This window comes from Rhipicephalus microplus, chromosome 8 (assembly GCF_043290135.1).
Source record: "Rhipicephalus microplus isolate Deutch F79 chromosome 8, USDA_Rmic, whole genome shotgun sequence".
Classification (NCBI taxonomy): Eukaryota; Metazoa; Arthropoda; class Arachnida; order Ixodida; family Ixodidae; genus Rhipicephalus; species Rhipicephalus microplus.
In genome coordinates, this window is record NC_134707.1 from 19070140 (window position 1) to 19091867 (window position 21728).

The 21728-nt window shown below is 44.9% G+C and overlaps 1 protein-coding gene across 1 annotated transcript in view; it reads right to left on the reverse strand.

The window, feature by feature from the left end:
- The window catches only part of LOC119164215 (ubiquitin carboxyl-terminal hydrolase 47), an 81166-nt gene that overhangs the window by 40306 nt on the left and 19132 nt on the right, over window positions 1-21728 (reverse strand). The window contains exons 7-16 of the mRNA XM_037416353.2: window positions 19388-19466; window positions 17550-17616; window positions 15918-16057; window positions 14596-14879; window positions 10392-10671; window positions 8472-8551; window positions 6698-6826; window positions 5546-5714; window positions 4467-4571; window positions 3753-3960 (exon numbers count right to left, since the gene is read on the reverse strand). Of these exons, the coding sequence (XP_037272250.2) occupies window positions 3753-3960; window positions 4467-4571; window positions 5546-5714; window positions 6698-6826; window positions 8472-8551; window positions 10392-10671; window positions 14596-14879; window positions 15918-16057; window positions 17550-17616; window positions 19388-19466 (1541 nt within the window). The remainder of the gene's footprint in view (window positions 1-3752; window positions 3961-4466; window positions 4572-5545; window positions 5715-6697; window positions 6827-8471; window positions 8552-10391; window positions 10672-14595; window positions 14880-15917; window positions 16058-17549; window positions 17617-19387; window positions 19467-21728) is intronic.

Below are 21728 nucleotides of genomic sequence, written 5' to 3' on the forward strand. Positions count from 1 at the left end.
CTGAGAGCAGTTTCGGAGCGCTGTGACATGGAACTGCCATGCATAGCAAAGGGAGCAGTAACGATCCAATTCGCCCACGTGCACTGTTCGGATTGGGCTATGGCCCCGGACCCAAAACAGGCTACCTCTCCAGTGGGAGCTGTTACGTAGCGCCTCGTGTCATCCCGACTGGGGCTTGTGACAAGTGAGGGTGCGCGATTGTGATGCTCAAGGGGGGCACTAGCCCTGTTCTCGAGCAATGCGGTATCTGCTAAAAGCGTCAGCGGACAGAACTCACGCGGAGCAGACAACGCGCGTAAACGCGGCGAGCCTGATTCGAAAAGCAGGCCGACTCAGCTAAGACTAATCAAAGGCTTAATGAGCCTTTGATAACGCGTTGGGCGCCAGTATGGTGACCCCACTACTCACCAAAGCGGATGATAACCGCGGGTTCACATTTAGCGAGCCACAGGGCCGCGACTTAGTCACTCGCGTGTAGCGCACCGCTTTGTGCGCGCTCAACTAATAAGGCGTTTAGCGCAGCGCGGCAAACAGACAGTGTTCCAATACAAAACACACAACACTTGTTGCCTTTGGCGGCATCCTGAACGGCAGTACAACGTCCGCTCCCGGGACGCGGGGAGCAAAGAAAGGCACTCGCACGCGGACGTTCACAATAAGGGCAAACCGCGAGCACGTCGCAGCTGGCAATGGCGAGCTTTGACATGCTGGTCTGGAAATGGTCCCTCGCGGCTATGCTGCGCATTCTCACGATGGCCACTGGGCCTGGTCGAGAATGTTGGGGCAAACCTCGTACGCGTAGGCCTACGGCAAGTGCGGCTCGGTGTGGTATGACCACTTCAAGAACTAGGCACCGCTGTGGGCTTGGCGTACGCTACCGAAGCTAGCACTCAAGTAAACACGCCTGCCAAGGTGCCACAGGCCACCCCAGGCAGGCTACAGTCCGGCGATTCCCAAAAAGGACGCGGACGAAGGAAAACACGTTCTTACCCGGCGCCGACCACAGAAAAGAGAGCGTTCCCTCGGCGCGCACGTAACACGTGCAGCGCACGCACGTGGCGCCATCTATCGCCACGTGCCGTTATCAGAGCAGAAAAAGCAAAAGGGTGTGGTCGTGCGGCGAAATGCCCGCGAAATGGCCGCGGGCGCGCCTCAGATCCCCACAAATTCTTATTTTACAAGAAAAAGCTGCATTATTATTGTGACATCAATTATATGGGCACTCGCGGCGGGTTCTTGCCGTCGCGGCCACGTTCCGTAACAAGTCCAAATTGATAATACATGCCCCCTCGCATCGCAACTTTCAAGGGTGGGTGAGAGAGCGCGAGCGCTGCTGAAGCAAAAATAAAATGAGTCGGCCAATCCCTATCGCCTGAAAAGTGCGTAACATCTCCCGCGTGTTGTTCAAACTGCCGTCGAATGCTCAAACAGAAAGTAAACCACCCGTCTTGAATGAGCATGAAACAACGCGGGGATCGATTGAGTAGCAATAGCGAACTTGGATTTTACGGGTGGTCGTGATCGGTGGCGTGCTTGCTATATCGGCGAGTATTAGTGCGGTTTCAACGTGAAGGGACTGTGTAAAAAGAGCACTTCTCCCTGGAGTGTGTGTATGCTCACAACAGCTGTTTTTTTTTTTGTAGGAGTTATGTGATATTGGATCCAAAAGAGTTGGCTGCCAGCCTTACTCCTTATAACATTATAATTTCTTGCTATCGTGATCATTCTATTGCATTCAACGGCCGCCAGAAGTAATCGGCTAATCGCGAAAGCTACTAACCTGCCTCAATAAATGGCAAGTCTGGGGATGGTTTGAGATTGAATGTGCCTTCCTGAGCAGCCATGGCCCATTTTTTTTCCTGCTTTTTTGCAAACTTATTGGTGGTTGTCCCAGTGCTTACAGAGTGGCCACTGCGCCACCATTTTTGACGCCCTACTTCACTGTCAGTTGTGCTAACCCCAACCCCCTCCCAAAAGCTTCCCCCCAAAAAACTACCGTATTTACTCGCATAATCCTCATACTTTTTTTGCCGGAAAACCGATGAAAAGCTGGGGGGTGCGAGAATTACGCGGGGAAAACGTTCTACGAAAACGTACAGAGCGAAAAAGAAAACGAAGTGGCAGCGAATCGGGATTCTCACACCAGCAACTAACAGCAAGCTTTAAGAAGTACTAATTAAAACTTACCTCAACAATAAAAGCAGAGGTTCAACACAAGACAAGATTTAATTGAGACACAAAAAGTGGAAGCAATTAGTCGAGAATTAGAATACCATATGCAAAGCTTGCGGACGTTGCGGGCGTAGCGGTAGCGTTCGTCGCTCAACAGGAGCCCTCAAAAGGTAAGCGTGGGACGTCAGTATTGGTCTGATGGCTATTTAACAGAATTGTCTGCAGTTTCCTTTTTAAGAAATAAAGTTTACCATCAATCCCAGTTTTAGGCACACGGCAGGCCCAACGCATCTTGGTGGCTTTCAGCAGCCATCAAGTAGCGAACACAAAACTCGTAGACTCCGAAGGGCCTACCAGCAGCCCTGTTGTGGTTCTTTAGTGCATTATCTATCACTTGCAACTTGAAAGCAGCAGTACAGCTTCAGTATCGCCTCATAACTTGACAAGGTTACCGACGCAACATACAAAACACGCTGCAACGCACACTGGCCACTTCGGCTTGGCTTGAGTTGGATTGAATCTCTGTGCAATAGTACACTTGATGCTTAAGAGATGGCACCAGATGACGTACACTATCATCATCAATGGCTGGAAAGAGCAGACGACATTATTACAGCAGTTTTTGGGGGTGCGATAATTACTCGAGGAAAAAAGAAATCGTACTTTTGTTGGGCGATGTGGGGGGTGCGAGAATTGTGCGAGTGTGAGGATTACGCGAGTAAATACGGCAAGACCACGTTCCAATCTCTTAGCAAGAAGTTTTTCACCCATGGTTGGCAAACGAGACAGGCACTTCTTGAAAAACCAAAGCCTGCGTCTGAAATGCTATGCCTATTCCTTGAGGAATGCTTCGTGTTGCTAAGGACAAACAAAGGACAAGATGAGGCAGCTCCTTGCCTAGGTCTTTGCTATTCTGTTTCATTACAGTTTAGCCGCCAAGCCTGCACTGCCCTTGTCACACAAGTTTGTACCAATGTCACCAACAACGATTCCTACTCATCTGGCATATCACTGCTATCAATTGCTCTTGCTTGCAATTCTCAACCCTAGATGACGGTAGCTGTCCGTGCAAAACTACATTTCAGGCCGCTTGCGCATATTAATATTTTCTGAACCAAAATTTCATGGAAAAGGCTATGACTAAAAAAATTCGTTATTTTTCAAGAGTTTAAAGCCAGTTAAAGTGTTAAAGGCTGAGACAGACTGCATGATTTTCTATACGATGCGGCGGTATAGCCGCTGGAATGGTGACATTTAACCACACCCAACTACTGCATCGCATGCCTAGTGTACAGGCAAATATTTGTCAGTGCAGCCAACGACAGTTTGATAGAAGTTTTCGAATAATTCGATATTTCCTACAATATATATTTGAATCAAACGTAATTCAAATACATCATTATTCAATTGAATATTGGAAGTATTTGAATATTTGCACAAGCCTATATTCAACGCACTCCAAAGCACCAAATGCTTTTTTCAGGATACTTGACATCAGTGTTTTTATTTAGCACGACAATTCGATAATGTCCAAAATTCATGTCAGTACTCTAAGTTCAAACTCTCTCCCCTTTCCTCACCTCCTATTTTGTAGGGCTGGAAGGTCTCGTGGGGCTTTCGAATCTCAAGCAGGAGGTCGAACGGGTAGGTGGACTTGACGCCGCCCAGGATCTGGCCCATGGTCTGGTGGGCCACCTCTTCGAGCGAGCACTCTAGTGAGTCCGAGCAGTCGTCGTACATCACCAGGCGACAGCAATCCAGTGGAACCACGTCGGCCAGGTTCATGATCTGAGACAATTTTCAGTAAAAGCTCACCAATTTGACACTTGTTGATAATGAAAATCAGACAGTTAAAGCTGGATATCACAAAATTGACAAATTCCCAGAAAAATTTGTTATAGAGAGGATTTCGCGATATACTGGTTCGATACGAAAATGCGAGAAATAAACGCTCACATTAAACAGACAGAGCTTAAACCAGAGCTAACTCAGAACATCCTTTTAGCAATAAAAAAATGCGTTACCATTGCGACAGCAACTATACACACACTCCCGGCAAGTTTTTGCCGTCGGCGCCATGTTCCTTAATACGTCCAAATTGATAACATCCCCACGCATTGTACCTTTTACCAGCAGGTAAAACCGAGATTAATAAACCAGCAGTCGGAGAACACCAGCAAATACGTGAGCAGGACTATGTCTTTAGTCACGAAGGCAATTGGCTACCGCACTTCCACGTTGCAGCAGACTATGGTCTAAAGCAATTTCCATCGCACATGAAAGAGAATTCTCACCTGGTGCGCTGTCTGCGTCGCCTCAGCAAGCGACGCATCCTTGTGGACCTTTAGCCGCATGTCTTGCATCGTGTGCTTGCGAGGGTGCAGGCAGAACAACTTGATCTGTCGGACAAGCGAAATGTTGGATTGACGATGTGCGTTGTATTAAAGTATTACAAGCTTTGAGAGACTCTTTGAGGACCTTTGATACCCTAATGAGAGCGTAAAGCATGGTTTACAAACACATCTGCATTTGAAAGCCAGCAGGATACAGCAGAAGCTACTCAGACAAACCCTGAACTTTTTTGGTCAGTAGCGCACTTGTTAAACAAAAATTTCCCTGGCCCTTTCAGGGTCTCTTTAAAGGGTCTGCCACACATCGTGAGCTGCTGTTCTCATGTGACTTACGCCCATGTAATGCTGTGACGACACGTCACCGTGACTCGATCCAAGGCACCCAACTTTTGGAATTTTAGCCACTGGTGTTTTTCTTCAGACAAACGACACGAGAACTAAAATTCATGTCGGTAATCCCTCCTTCGCAGTCCACTGTCGGGCCCCTGTTGAGACCGCAGCATACAATCATATCAGGGGTTTTACGTCCCAAAATCATGATATGGTCACGAGAGACGCCGTAGTGTAGGACGCCAGGAATTGACCCTCTGGTGGTCTACAACGTGCACAGAGATCGCACAGTACACTACCAATTCACCTTCATCAAAATGTGACCACCGCAGCCAGGATCAAACTAGTGACCTACGGGTCGGCAGATGAGCACCCTAACCACTGCTCAACATCGGCGGACAATACCACCGCGGTGAAGCGATCTGTATTGGTTACTGCTTGTTAACTTCTGTCGCCAATTCATGCGCATTTTCTTACTGTAGAATGCACCATCTCCAAGTCAGCAAGCCATTTCACTTCAGCTTCGATATTCTTCGTTTCACGCTGGAATGAACAGAACATACCTATGGGTTTCAAACTGCAAAGAGTTTAATTGGGCTTCTAAACATTGCAGCCGGCGTAACGTTCACAGCCAGGAACGCACTCGTACCAGTCAGAATTCCATAGCGCACGGCAACAAGGAGCAAACCAACCTTGCACATGGAACGGTCGAGCTCCTTCTGCTGTCGTTCCCGCTCCTCAGCCTCCTGCATGTTCTCAAGGAGCACCTTCAGATGCTCGGGGAACTGGTCGGGCATCATGGGCACGGCGTTCTGCTCCTTGTCCACCCGACGGTACATGAGCATGTAGGCATTCGTCGAGCTGCATTGCCATGGAGCGCCAACACATCTCTATGAGCCTCGCAAGTTCTGCCCAAATCCACTCTTTTTTTACAGTTAAAGGAAATGACAACCACAAATTTTCTCACATTACACTCGAACCTCGATATAATGATCCCGGATATAACAAAATACCAGTTCCAACGAAGTAAATGAAGAATAACCTTGCAATAGCTGTAGTGTTACGAATATACTTTTATAAAAAAAATGTCGAATGGAACTTATTTGCGTGCACGGTGCTACTACGTTTTGATGAGGTTTGAGCATTCACTAGAGAGAACACTGGCGCTGCGATTGCTCAGCCACCGGAAAATATGCGCAGCACATGAATTTGATTTGCGAGCTGACCGCTTCAAACACACTTATAGTTTTGGTTACTGTCGCGCTTCGGCTGTTGTTTCTCACAAAAGAATAGATTGCTTAAAAAAAGTCAAGATGGTGAAGTGTCGCTGCTGAATGTTCGCTGACCTTCGTCTGGCGACAAAGTGGCTTGCAGGCCACGCGGAGCCACATGAAGTCGAAAGAACGAAGCTTAGAAAATTCCGTGTACACTCACACCTCATTATAAAAAAGTTAAATATTACACGAAAACAAGTTTGCTATAATTAAAAATTCACTACAAAGGTTAATTCCTAACACTACACTCGAAGCCCGTTATAACAATGTTGCATCTTACAAGAAATTAAGTTTGTTATATGCCAAAAATCAGCGTAACTCACTTTTAACACTATTACAAGACTATTTTTCATTTGCTTTGTTATAACTAACATTTCGTTTTGTCCAGGTTCATTATATCAAAGTGCAGGAGTACTACTACCTATCAATCCTATGACGGCTAAAGCTCCCGCTAAAAAAATGACGTGAGAGCACTCCTTGAGCAGCAATATTTCGCATCTCTTGAATTGACTTCCCCCGAGTCAGTAGCGCGCACGATTAAGCCGAGCGCTCCCCAAGAGCGGTGCCTACCTCGCGTAGGAGCTGATGTAGTAGCCGCCGCGACTGGGTCCCCCGCCGTAAGTCTTGCGAATCTCGTCGTACGTCACTCGCGTCACCTGGGCGTCGTTGAAGCAGTACCACTGGTTCTCTGTAAAGGACCTTGCAGACACACGCAGAGGAAACTGAGATGAGCCTTCAGAACCTGACAAAAATTTAACCACACAGATTGGTTAGTTGACAATATTGGCGAAACTGCCTCTTCAAATAACCATGACATGAAGTCGCGATCACTGACGGGGTTGAGAAAAAACAAATTGGGAGGCCCCTTGAATGAACTGAACACAGCTTCGTGCAAAGCAGAGCTTTATGCTGACAGCAGAAAAACTGCAAAATCATGTAAAAAAATGGTGTAATAAAACGTCTTCTATCAAATTATGGCTATGAAGAGTTCAAGCCATGCACAGGACCGCCTTTCATATGTCACTGTACGATGACTTTCCCATGTACTTCCCCTTACGCAATATGTCGAGCAACAAGCACTAGATGCAAGACTTGAATCTAACGCGAATTACTTGAATCTAACGCGCACCTTTTTTCCGGTTAGGCGAGTTCATAAATCGCATGCACGTTAGAATCGAGTACGAAAAAAAAAATGAATACGGTCATTCTATTGCCATCGGCATTTCCAAAATGGCCGCCCCCTACGTGCGTCGGCCATTTCTGCCTGTGTGTTTCCCATGTGCGGCACTTCGTACGTGTGCTGAGGAGTTCGTCATCTGGTAGTGCATTAGCATTGACGGCATGGAAGGGCCGACTCCAAAAACTCGACGAGTGCACCACGATGCCGCTTTTAAAAGAAAAGTCATCGCGTGTGCCGAAACGGACGGAAATCGGGCCGCATCGCGGTCGTTCGGAGTTCCCGAAATGTGCGTGTGGGACTGGCGGAAACAAAAGCAGAATATTGTCGACAGCAAAGATTCACGTAAAGGCTTCAGTGGACCACAGCAGGGTTGGTTTCCGCAAATTGAAGAGCTGCTCGGCGAGTATGAGATTGAGCAGTGAGCGGCACAGCGGCCCGTGAGGACAGAACTGCTCCAAGTGCAGGCTATGCAGTTAGCCTTAGAAAGAGGGCTAATGCCGAGCCAGTTTAAAGCGAGCAGGTGCTGGCTAACTAACTTTATGAAGAGGAAAGGCTTTTCCCTCGGAAGGCGAACGGGCATATGCCAAAAGTTGCCGGAGGAGTACGAAGAAAAGCTTCACAGTTTTCAGAGGTTCGTCCTAAATTTGCGGCTCAACAACGGCTACCTGCTTGGGCTGATTGAGAATGCCGAACAAACGCCTCTTTACTTGGACATGCCTGGCACCACAACTGGCGAGAAGGGGGCGAAGCAAGTTCGCGTGCTGACATCGGGCCACGGTAAAACTAGAGTGACGGCAATGCTCTGTTGCACGCCAGATAGGCACAAGCTTCCCCCATACCTCATATTTAAACGGAAGACGCTCCCGAAAGGAGTCATTTTCCCGAGCGGTGTGATCGTGCGGGCCAATGAGAAAAATGGGTGCGCGTTGCAATCGATGTCTTACTTTTTTTTTTCGTCGTGGAAACCGGGTGCGCATCACAATCGAGGGCGCGGTAGAATCGAGTAAATACGGTATACGACAAATTATTTTTACCATTCAGTCAATATAGTCGCATAGCTTTTAAGACTCCAATATTTTCCACTTCCAAAATTGTTCCTTGACAGCGTGCCCCACTATGTCATAAGCAACTCAAAATCTTTCTTGGTTAACTCAAAGCACTCACTTGATGTAAGCGTAATAGTGGCCGCCACTGGCACTCCCAGAGTGTACCATGATGGAGAAAAGCTCGTACATGTACGGGCCCTGCAAAAAAGACAGTGGCGCACGTGTGGAAAGAACATTACACCATTGGCAACAACAGCACAATGCATTCTTGATAATGTACAAGGTGGATCGAAAGATACGCGAACAGTACGGCGCACTCTTTTCGTCACACTCTCACTGGCGTGGCAATAAAAAGTTACTGATGATCCTTGATAGTATAATGAATGACTAGTGACTTTTTATCACCACTTGAAACTACAGTGGAACTTCGTTTATACCTCCCCCAGTTTCGGGACAACCCGCATTTTACGACGAACCAGTTCGGTCCCAGCAAAATCCCCGTACAAGTAACGAGTAAAAAACCTTGGTTATACAAGGCAGTTTTACGCCGACCCCGCTTCTCCTGACTTTCAGATTCCGTGCGAAAGAAAAAAAAAACCTTTACTCGAACCAAAGGTCCAAATATTTATGAACTTTCGTTCCCCTAGGTTGACAATTAGAAGAGCAGAGACAGGATGTATTCTTAGAATGAAAAATTTATTAGAATGAAAAATTTATTCTGCTGGAAGTTCACGAGCTTCTACATAAGCCTCGATCGCATGCTTATGTTTCCGGGGTCGTTACCTAGTCGAGCTCTATCTCCACAGAGTAACTTCAGCCAGCTGAAAAGCTGATATTTCCACGCTTTTAGTCTGTATAAATTTTTTCTGGTTGAAATACAGCTGATTGCCTGCCTTTGTCACACTCGCAGTCACAGGCTTGCGCACACACAAGGGCGCAGCGCAGCTGTTTTCACCGTGCAAAATTACTTTCACTGGACGTCAACATTGATTATAACAGTGGTGCATCACTAGTTGCCCTGCACGAGCCAACAAATTACGTGCACAGCTCAGATGCGCATAAAGGCATTCTATGCAAACTTGTGGTCTGTCGCTATTGTGTGATAGCAATGACGCTGCGTCTGAGCCATTCAATGGGAGGGTGCTGGCAACACAGTTTCAGTTTCATTCTCACGCACAGGCAATTTTCCAACTGTTTTTCGGTAGAAAGAGGCGCATTGAATTAGATTTTTTTTTAATGTTGAGAACAAAAGTTCGTTTGCACCTACTCAAACTAAGCGTATTGCAGCCATTAACTACCACTGGCAAGAATAATCTACCTTTCTTGCAGAGGCACAAGGTCGTGCCGTGCGGTTATTCAGGTGGTCTGTCCCCGTTTTTTGGGCAAGGCTGGATGTCAATGCCTGTTATCTTAGTTTTTTTCGATTATACAACGCCCGGGTAATACGACCGTTTTGCGTGGTTCCCTGGGGTTTCACTGTAAGAGTGAAACTGCAGAGAATGCAGACGGGGCACGTTCAAGTTTCTTTCCCTCCACATTGTTCAAGTTTCTTTCCCTCCACATTGTACAATCAATAGAACACTGCTTATACATTTCTCACTTATTCCTGATGTCCAGTCCCACAGACATTGCAATGTCTACACATCATTCTCGCAACGTTCTCTCGATACATTGGGAACCGATATGGCATGGGACATGCTGACAGGTCCGGCGATGTGGACTGCCCCAAGACCACTCCGATGCTTGAAAAACAATCGGCTTGAAGATCGACTTAATGAAGTTTTGTGACAAGAAAACTTCACTATCCTTTAAGAGAGTGGATGGCAGGCGGACACATTGCGATGCTTTCTTACATTTACAAAAAACACTTCTATGATTTGTCTGCACAACCTTTCAGGGTGCTTTAAGACGTGTTTTATCAAAAAGCTGGTGAAACTCACAATTGTAACAACCAAAGACAAGTGTGAACGCAACGCCTTCTAAGGAACTGCGGTGTTCCCTCAACTGCGTGCTTCACGTGGGACAGGTGCCAGCTCACCATGTTGACATTCCGCTTCAGGTTGCGAGCGTTGGCCACGGCATCCGCATTGCTGCCGCTCCCGCTGCCCACGTCAATGCCTTCGTCGTCGCTACCCATGTCCTCGCACGGCCCGTTAGCCTGCCGGCTGCTGCTGGGACCAGAGGAGGTCGAGGTCACCGCAGCCTCGTCGTCGAGCGCCGACCCACTGTCCGTCGTGTCGGCGTCGTCACTGGGACTCTCATTCTCGCTCTCCGACCGCACAAACTGGTTGAGGTCCAGAATCTCGGGGAAGGTCACCCTGTCGAATCGTTGGAACACAGGAGGTGCGAGCTCTCAGCCAAACGGCATCCCTTTCACGGCAATCAGTGGAACGCGCGGCACATTAAGCCAACACCCTGCTTCAGAAATTTGTTTTTTTTTTACAGTGAAAGCTGTTACGAGACCCCAGCCACAGCGGATTTTTGTGGCAGTTGTCTGCTGCTCCCCACAGTGTCAACCACAATACCACATAGAACCTATATAAAGGGTCAAGTGGGATTTGAACCCCGGCTCTCGTTGTGGCAGTTGAGCGTCTTACTACAGAGTCAAGCCAGTGCTTGCAACTACTTTGAAAAAAAAAAGAACAAACATGCAAGAAATCTGTCAACAAATGCAATATGATGTGGCAGAAGGAAACAATCACAACCAGGCATCATACTTAGCGTAACGAGTGACTGGTTTAAAGCTTCCAGCCATTACAAAGAGCTAAGTCGTAATTCACTGTCAGCATCAGCCCCAGCATTAACAGAATGCACGTAATACGCCTTATAAAAAAAGGGAAAATGTAAGGGCTCATTCTTCCGAGGTAGACACAATATTATTCATTAGAACTGACACACAGGAAAGCTGAGGGATGCTTGGGGAATATTATTTGTAGCAAATCGTTATGTTTATGTAAACGAAGTAAGTGGACGAAAAGTTATCTTGTCGCTGCCAGGGTAGAGCATCTGACGCATCATTCGAAAGTCGCTGGTTCGGACACTGCCATCATAATTTGCAAGACCTAACATCCTTCATATTTTCCTTGACTTTGTCTGTTAGCTTCAATTACCAATGCCTTACAAATGCATATGTAGTGGGCTGATCACACGTAGTGGGCTGAGTGGGTTGATCAAATTCTAATGTTTTCTTGACTCTGTTAGCAATTACCTTTGTAAATAGCTTGTATACTACAGAGAGCAAGCTGATCAGCCTGAAATTCTTTCGTTCTTGTCATCTCCTTAAGTCCTTGTCATCTTTTTTATGTACTAAGATGATGTTAGCATTCTTTCAAGACTATGGTACGCTTCCTGTCAGGAGACACTTCGTAAAAAGGGTGGCTATTTTTTCTAACACAATCTGTCCTCCATGGTGGCTAGTTTTTCTAACACAATCTGTCCTCCATCTTTCAGCAGATCTGATGTTACTTGATCCACACCAGCAGCTTTGCCTCTTTGCATGCTCTCCAAGGCTTTTCTGACTTATATCATTACTGGTGAGGTGTCACCTGGGTTACTGCTAGTTCTTACAGTATTAAGGTCGTGGTTGTCCCGGCTACTGCACAGATCCCTGTAAAACTCCTACGCTATTTTAACTATCCTATCCATATTGGTAGTTATTTTGCCTTCTTTGTCCCTTAGTGAATGTATCCGATTTCTCCCTATCCAAAGTTTCTTCTTCACTGCTTTGACGCTTCCTCCATTCTTTAGAGCGCGTTCGATTCACTCCATGTCATACCTTCTTACATCGGATACCTTACGCTTATTATTCAACTTCGAAATCTCTGACAGTTCTATTTTGTCTGTTGTACTTGAAACTTTCATGCTTTGACGCTTCTTAATGACATTCTTCGTTTCCAGGGAAAGCTTGCCAGTGTCCTGTCTAACTACCCTGCCTACAACTTTCCCTGTACACTCCGTAATGATACTCGTCAGATTATCATTCATTGTATATACGCTAAGGTTGGTTTCCTCAATAAGAGCAGAGTACCTGTTCTGAAGCGAGACTGAATTCCTTTACTTTCACTCTCAGTGCTAGCTGACTGAATGACTTCTTGCGTATCAGTTTCTGTCGTTCCTTCTTCAAGTCTATGCAAATTCCAGACCGTACCAATCTATGGTCACTGCATCGTACCCTGCCAACCACTTCCACATCCTGCACGATGACTTGGTGTGCACTCATTATAAGGATTATTTTTGTTTTTATTTTCGCCATTAGGGCTCCTCCATGTCCACTTACGGTTTCCTCGTTTTCTGTAGAAGGTATTCAAGATCTGTAAATTATTGCGTTCTGCGAATTCTACTAGTAGCTCTCCTCTGGCATTTCTAGTACCGATGCTATAATCTCCTACAGCCTAGTCTCTGGCCTGCTTTTTTCCTACCTTTGCATTAATGTCTCCCATCAGTATAGTATACTGTGTTTTTACCTTACTCATTGCAGATTCCAAGTTTTCCTAGAAGCTTTCAACTGAAGTGCCATCATGGCAGGATGTAGGCACCTAAGCCTGTACCACCTTCATCTTGTATCTCTTATTCAGTTTAATTACGATACCTACCACCCTTTCATTAATTCTATAGTATTCCTCTATGTTGCCAGCTATGTTTCTGTGAATTAGGAACCCAACTCCCAGTTCTCTCCTGTCAGCCAAGCCTTGATAGCAAAGGACGTGCCCATTCTGTAGCACCGTATAGCCCTCATCTGTCCTCCTAACCTCACTGAGCCCCCTATTATATCCCATTTAACACTCTCTAGCGCCTCGAATAGTACAGCTAGACTTGCCTCACTAGATAAGCTTCTAGCATTTAATGTTGCCAAACTTTTTATAATTATTATTCAAAAACTATATATTGTGTTAGTGTGTTGCACTAAAGGAGCCCACCTTGTCATCTATCTATGGATCTCATGTGGCATGGTCACGCCCTTAAAATGAGCTCAATACAAACCTAAAACACTGCTAGCAATGGTCAAAACCGAGTTAAAGTAAACTAACAAGACCTAAAATAATATAACAGCCATTACAAAGCAATAATTGCCATAATTAGACTAGAATCGCTAAAAATGCTTCGAACACATGCGATTTGATACCTGCATTGCCCAAAAGAGAGCGCTACCATTCCGCAGATTGCACGACTGCTTCTCCCACCTGCATTTCTCCAGATGCTGGCTCACTACATCTGAAGGAGGAAACAACCTGACGAAATTTGCTGCAGACTACACGTATTCCAACTGCAGTAGCAAGCAGTTGATAAAACGCATCAAAACCTAGCACACATGTAGCACACCGAGCTTGTGGTGAATCTCGCCAGATTCTAGTCTTCCTAGGGACACCCTACAAGCTTACGTCAGGAATGAAACATCCAGGACGGCGGGGTAAACAGACCGGTGGTGACATTACGAACAAGAATTGCTGCATGACTGTGCCACGCACTTCGAGTTTCACAGAAGCGGAGGCGCATTTAATTATTTTTCGAGCAGACCCATGTGCAGATTTCAAGTATGCAATGACTAATAAGAATACTACAATATATAGCTCTTGAAATTTCAAACAGTTCAGGTGCCTTGTTAGGCATGGAATTTTTCCATAACTAATAAACACTTAAACCTCAATATAACAAACATGGATATAACGAAATCTGCTATAACCAAGTAAATGAAACAGTCTTGCAGTAGATACAGCGTTGGGAATCACATAATGAATCTGTAAGATGCAACTTTGTTGTAATGAGGTTTGAGTGTACTGACAAAGCAAACATCGTAATATGGTATGAGAAATGCTTGCAGTGAAACAAGCATGGATATTCTAAGGCCACTTGAACAAAAGTACCCGTATGTTGAACCTTTGCGGGCGAGTTGATGTCAAAAGAAGCGACTTTGCTCGCTCATGTTTAACATGCCACAACATTTCTCAAACTAGTTTAAAGCATCCATTTTTGTTTTACACCTGAACGTTTCCTTCCAGGTTATTGTGACCAATTCACTTTATTTCAAATTTAATCTACCTTTCATTTTCTAAGTTCCATTTTTTTTTTTCACCTATACACTAATTATGAAACTTCATCACTTTGCCTACTATTAATACATTAAGTCGCTGCAAAGTCAGGCTTTTACCTGACTAGATGAGTCAATCCACGAATTAGTTGACTTTTTTTTCAGCAACAGTCAACTTCTAGGATTGCACAAAACAAAAAGACTGCGGCGAACTCACTTGTCGTTAAGCTTGATGCGGTGCATGGTGGCGGGGTCGAAGTCAAACCGCTTGAGTTGCAGCGTCAGCAAGTACGGAAAGCGCACAAACTTGAGCCCCTTGTGGGCGTCGCACTTGCGACCGCACCGCTCGCACGAGTACTGGTTGCAGCCGTCCAGGGTCTCGGGGGTGACGAAAGCGCGCAGCGCCTCCTCCACGCTTCCGTACGCCTGGTTCGACCCGAACGGCCGCACCACCAGCGGGATGTCCATGAAGGTGTCCTCGCGGGCGCTCTCAGAACCACACTGGCGAGAATAGACGACCGAAACAGCAAATTAACCTTTCACAGCCTGAAACCTTTGCCCACCTTATATCCATTCCAGTCCATAATTGAATCACAGCTCAAACAAAAGAAGGTTGTATACTCATCTAACGATGGTGCGTAATGCACGAACAAAACATGCGTGAATCAACCACAAAGGAACTCTAGCAGTACCAGACCACAAACTGCTGTGGCTGTGTTGTGTTGTCGGGAGAGGCCCCAACAATGGACAGCAAAGGGTTAAAGGAGCACAGATGCAAAATTTAGATTGAGTTTTACCTGTTGAAGAAGGCAGCTACTGACCTACCCATGATGGCTGGAAACCTCGTTTGCTCGAGTGTGGGACGGGTAATTATTTGGAGATGATTTTATACCGCCCAGTTTCTGTTTGGGTTTCAAAAAGTGTCATGGGAGGTGGGACACCGAGTCGTTTTGCATGTACATAGCTGGCTACAAGAGCACAAGAAACTAGACAACTCTCTTCAATGAAATCTCCCTCGAAGACATTTATGTGTGACCCCTAAATATGCACTGTCGAGGCAAGGGCATCTGAATGTACTTCCGTGCAAGTATGCCCATTTTTTCAGTTGAAAAGGTCTGCTAGAAGAAAGTGCTCGCAAGAATCATGACAGCCAACCTAGGCCTGTGACACAGGTGGCATTTAGTTGCTTACGCGAATGCCAAAGGTCGGCTTCACGTGCAACTTCTCTCGGGCACACGGGTCAGTGCAAGTCTCAGCGTGAGGCCCGAGTAAGCTGAATGATGAATCGCGAATTTAAGATCGTGACTGTTGACACGAAAATTTGCGAACGTCAGGCTGCAGATATAGTTTGTGGCTGATCGGCTACATGCTAATGTCGCAAGGCTGCCTGAACAAACAAGCACACGCAAGCAATCTGCCTTTCACAGAGTTTGGTTTAGGTTACTTGACAAGCTCCATAAAAAAAAAAAAGCCACGTTACGATCCCTGCAATGATTGCTACGACATTCTTTTTCAGACAGTGAGAGATTAGTGGCTCACCTCTAGGCACTTGACATAATCCTTGAGCTTGCCCTCGTAAAGTTGACAGATGAGCTTGGCCTGGTCCGTGTGCTTGAACTTGTGCTCCAACGCGTCAAACATGACCCGGCAGAGCTCTTGCACATCGTGCTGTTGCCAAGCTGTTTGCCCCAGAGATGATGGCAGAAACACGGCAAAGGGAGAAAAATTTTTTTTCCAGCGCCCAAAAGCATAGCAGATGCAAATACTACAAGCTTGGGTGAGTGCCACAATAGTGGCTAAATTTCAGTGGCCGAGTAAAGTGACAAGGTAGCAAGAAACTGCAGTTGTCAATCCCACGTTGTAACACTGATTGAAGGTATCTCTACAGAACAACTTTTTTTTTAGCTTGATTCTTGCCTCGAAAACCGAGATGTAAGCACAAATAGAGGCTTTTACATTTTGTTGTTAGGAAAAACCTAAGGAGGCAGCCCCATTTCCCTGACAAAGGTGAACGAATGTAAGCCTAGACCAGTTTGCAAGTGCTCTTGACTGACATCGTACGTTGGACAGCCTATGACCCTGCCATCGGAGAATGTCACCACGTACACTCAAACCTTTGTAACCAAGTTGCATCCTAATGAAAAGAAGTCCTTATATCCAAGAATCCATTATAAATGTATAATCCTAACACTATGTCTATTACAATTCTTCATTTACTTTGCTATAACAGATATTTCATTATATCCAGGTGTGTTACACAGTGAAATCTCGATACAACGAATTTTAAGCAAGCGCTAAAATAATTCGTTATTCTGAAAAGTCGTCGCGAAAAACAAATACCAGGCGATGATGACATCAATAGGGCTATCTCACACCTAAACAAGGCGGGCAGATAGAGAAATGTGCGAGCCTTCTGATGATTATGATAGTGGCAGGTACAGAGCTGGGCAAATATCTTTACAGGCGAAAGTAACTTTAAAATCACCATTTATTATTTTGAAGTGTTGTGCGAGTATAAGGGGCATGAAATCCGATACGTTATTCTGAAACATTCGGTATTCAGAAATTTTGTAGTAGTTAAACATTCACTTTAAACCAATGGACATCTGGAGGGAGATTTTATGAAGAAATCCTTAACCTGAAATAAATCTTCAATCCGAGGTTTGTTATACCGAGATTTTGACTATATCAAGGCTCGAATGTACGCAAGTGGGACTATTTCTAATCACACAGGCAATCTGCAGCAGAACTTCGATCATCTGGGCGAGTCCTCTCTTGCGTTTTCAGCTGTGTCAAGATTTCTTGCATTCAGTGGTCTGACAAAAGCCAATGAATAAGGCACAGTATCATGAATGGCTCGTGCAAACTACGTGTGGATACAACTTTTGGAAGTCTGCTACATTTCCTCCTGAAAGGCACATGCCCGCAAGTTTACACCAATGCGCACGCACTACAGACATCAGCATGTGTACGGCCAGTGAACCTGCCTTCAGAGAATACTGCCGATAGCAGGAGTGATATTTTCTTCAGCCATGAAAGTGATCAGCTGCTGCACCCCCGTTGTCCCTTAAGGTTGTGTCAGACTGTAGCTGAATTTGTAACCTAATTTGCCATTCTTTCAGTTTTGAAAAACCTCATCGACAACTTTCATTCAAAGGAGCTAAAGCTTACCTTCACTGCTGTCCCATCCAAAACTGGTAGTCAGATCCGTGGTTCCGATCGCAGATTTTGATGATGTCTACAACAGGGAGAGAAAAAAAATCATGCAGACCCTAAACATTGTGCGAACTCGAGCGAGTGGAGCGTTGACGATTCGGCAAGAACGGCTAATTACGATAAGAAACATTGCTGACTTCACTGAAAAATCTGTCACGTAACGGTCATCATCAACCACGATGGCACAATATGCAGAGAAAAGGTAACATTCATTCAGGTCCAACAAAACTTGGCACTTGTGACAATGCGTCCCAAATTGGAGACAACTTAATTTTGTCGTTTCTGCACATTACAGTCTTACCCCTTCATAAGAAACAGTGGCGCAACAAAGGGCGTAAATAAGAGAAACCAGTGTGCCTACATTAAAGTAGCGGGTTGATTAGAAAATGCATGCATGGTACCCTACTTGTAAGAGACACCTGATATGAAAGACGAGAATCTCTCACCCTTGTATGCCTATTATAGAGGGGTTCTACTGCATTGGCAAGAAAGACCACATGCACCGAGCTATAGGTAAATTAAGCATTCTTGTTGCTCAAAGTTTGTATCATTTCTGGTTGAAATTAGGGGTGTGCAAATATCAAATTTTTGGAATACGAATCAAAGACGAATACACAACCTTTGACTACGAATAATCAAGAAATGCGGTTTTTTAAACTGCAATATTTTATTTTACGATATATTTTATTGAATACAGTACATTTGTTAGCTATGCTAGTCCGTTAATGCAAAAAAAAAAGCCACCATCTGTACTTGCTAGAAAGCATACGACTGTGCTAAATAGTGGAGCTGGTGACTGACGTTTTAGATTCAATTCATGTGTTGAACAAATTTTATCCATCTTTTTTTTTATATGATTGCACTTCTTTACAAAAAGAAAAGCTTTTGTACCTGCCATGATTACTAGTGGGTACGAGGCCGATTGTCCGATTCCTGCCATGGTAGCCACATTCCGCTAAGGTGAAATGTAACAGTTAATGCCCGTGTACTTGAATCTAAGCAATTACTAAAGCACCTTAGGTGGTCAATTTATCCGGGTTCCCACACTCACTTATGGCACGTAGGACACCAAATCCTTTCGTTTTCTTTATTGTCACCCCTGTTCTGCCTGGTTGACACACTAAGGCAAATCTGAGTACTTGGGGCATCTCAACTACACAGCTATACTCCTTATATGGCATGCTTTCCTTCCCTTTCTAGGAAACAACACACTCGCCAATTTTCCATCAGGAGTGCTATGTCACGCTGACAGCCGCACAGTCATGACGTGCAGTGATAACGCAAGGAAGGCACGCGAGAGATTATTTTGCGACAGAATAACACCTCGAATATGCCCTTTTAAAGGAGCCACAACTCCCGGTGGAGAAGACACTATTTTGCAGCATAGCGACCGCCTTCGGCGCAGGCTACTGACGGCAGTAAACTAACGTGGCAAAACAGCGAGGTCGCAGCAACCGAGTTAAGGAGGGTCCATTGCAAATGACGTCAAGACCTCTTAATAAAGATCTTGACTGACTGACTGTTACTAGCAAATGGGGAGTTAAAACTGAGATTTTGCGTCGTGCCAGAAATGATGCATGGTGCTGTAATACAGCTACTGCAGCAAAGTCCCTCTTTCAGCACAAATGAACCCAAAGCAGAGTGGCTTTGCTACAATAAAACTTTGCTACCGTAGCTGCATCTCTCACTGCGAGAGACATTTGAAAATACCACATCACAAAGCGTAGGCAAGGAAATCTTTGCTAGGGCAGAATTCTGAATCACACATGTACAGCTTCCGACCCCCTACTCACCTGCAGTAGGAGAAAAAGCTTCTGCAGTTGAAATGGTATGCTCTTGGCTGCATCCTGCTCTGTGCCGTCAAATTCCCACCTGCAAACAGAGCCCAAATGTTGACTGAACACCCCAAACCAAAGCACAATTTGGGAAAGAAAACCAGCATTCTCACTAAAATTCTGGGTTAAAAGAAAAAAAAAACTAGCTTTATCCAAGTTTTTAGGCTTAACACTAAAACTAAGCCTAACAGTTCTGAATTTTAGGCTTAACACTCCTGTTATCTGTGGAAAACTGCTCTTGAAAGCACAATCAACAAAAGGAACCTACAGTGTCTTGACACAAGAGATTACTTTTCTTCGTTCAGCGAACTGGGAGCGCAGAGAAAAACACAAAGGACGAAGCGAGGAACCACACAACACGAGCGCTCGTGTTGTGTGGTTCCTCGCTTCGTCCTTTGTGTTTTTCTCTGCGCTCCCAGTTCGCTGAACGAAGAAAATGAATTACCAACTGGCCCACATTTTGATCCTTTTACAAGAGATTACCAATTTTGAAACAGAAAACATTGTTACTGTTTAACACTGTTACCACCAAAAAACTCAATTTGGGGAAATAAATGCCGAGCATGTTTTGATTTGCAAGTAACAAGAGTGCACGATACCAAGCTAGCGGGAATGCAGCCGTGGCAGTACTAATGCAATGCATTCAGTCAGAGATGATACGCTCAAACATCATTCTAATAAAGTTTCCTTATGCACAAATTAAGTTTGTTATATCTGAAAATTTGCTTTTTGTACATTTTGTACCATAATATCTATTGCAAAGGTTTTTCAATTTTTTTCATTATAACCGATACTTTGTTATATCGATGTTTGAGACATTCGAACTTCGATATCACAAACCCAGATATAACAGAGTCAATTAAAAATTCTCAACAAATATAATGCTAGGAATAAACGCTTAAAGAATTTTCAGATACAACGAACTTATTTTCATGTAAGGTACAACTGTTATAATGAAGTTTTAGTATAATTGCAAAATCTTGCAGATTGCTCAGAGCAACGCCTTCCTTAATTTCATTCAATGCCAGTGCAAATGTGTACTTCTCAGATGGAGCCATCGGTCCACCTTAGTCCATGGAATGGTCGTGATGCGATGCTGCATGAAGGATAGCGCTGCTTGCGTCACACGTGCTTCAAAGTGCTTTCCCCCGAGATACGATAGACGTGTGTCCCTCTCCAATATCATAGGTCTGTCAGATTTTTTTTTTTCCTTCGTGCTCTTCCTTTCTTTGGTGGTTGAAAGCCATGCCGCCGCCATCTCACAGCACTAGTTATGCAGCGGCATAATCGCGACGCATCCCCATTGGCTGCCCGTACGGTGCCATGAACGGCGACACGCCATCTCAAAACGCCGTATCGCTTACGAAGCCAACGTGACCGCTAACATTGCGATAACGAGGAACGCAAGACACCGCCCGAAGGATCTGTACACGACTGAACAAAAAATTACTTTACATTATTCCAGTCGTGTGGCACTGCATAAGGAGCTCTCTTTCCCATGACCACAAAGCCCATGCAAAGGCTAGGCGATGGGCGAATGCAAGAAAGGGCTAGAGAAGAGGGTGGTGAACGGCTGGATCGGGCACATTTGGCTGACATTGATAAAATAGAGGAGGCGCTGCTCAGAGAAATGAGAACAGCACTAATGCTTTTGATACTGGACGCACAGCTGTGTACTAATTTAGAAAGCTTCTCTTCCAGCCCACTGCCATGAGCATTAACGAATTTATTTCATTGAATAGTTACAATGTTTAACTGTTCTTACTTTTTACTAACTCTGTCAAATGACCACTGTTCTACATCAACTCATTTATTATGTTTCTCTAATATGTTGTTATTGATATTAGTCATGCACTTATTTACATTATTTTATTGTACGCTGTGTATATATAGTGCTGTTATGAAGGGCTTTCAGGCCCTCTCAAGCTGTTTGCAACAACTTTTCCCTTGAAGGACCCCGAACAAATTGTAAGAACTATTGGCAATAAAGATTTGATTGATCGATGTACACTCCACCCACATTAAAACAGCATTGCATCTTGTACGAACATAAGTTCTTTTTATCCAAATGTTTGTTATAAAGGTTAGTTTTAACACTATAGCTATTGGATGACTTTTTCATTCACTTCGTTATAACTGATATTTTGCTATACTTGGGTTCTCTATTATGGGGCTTAAGTGTATTAGGTTTCAGCCATAAAGCATTGCGGTCTGCAAAAAGATAGTGCAGACCGCAGTGCTTGGGGAGCTTCGCAATGGTTCGATTGTTCTGTTAAAATTGCGCCTAGGACACAAATAG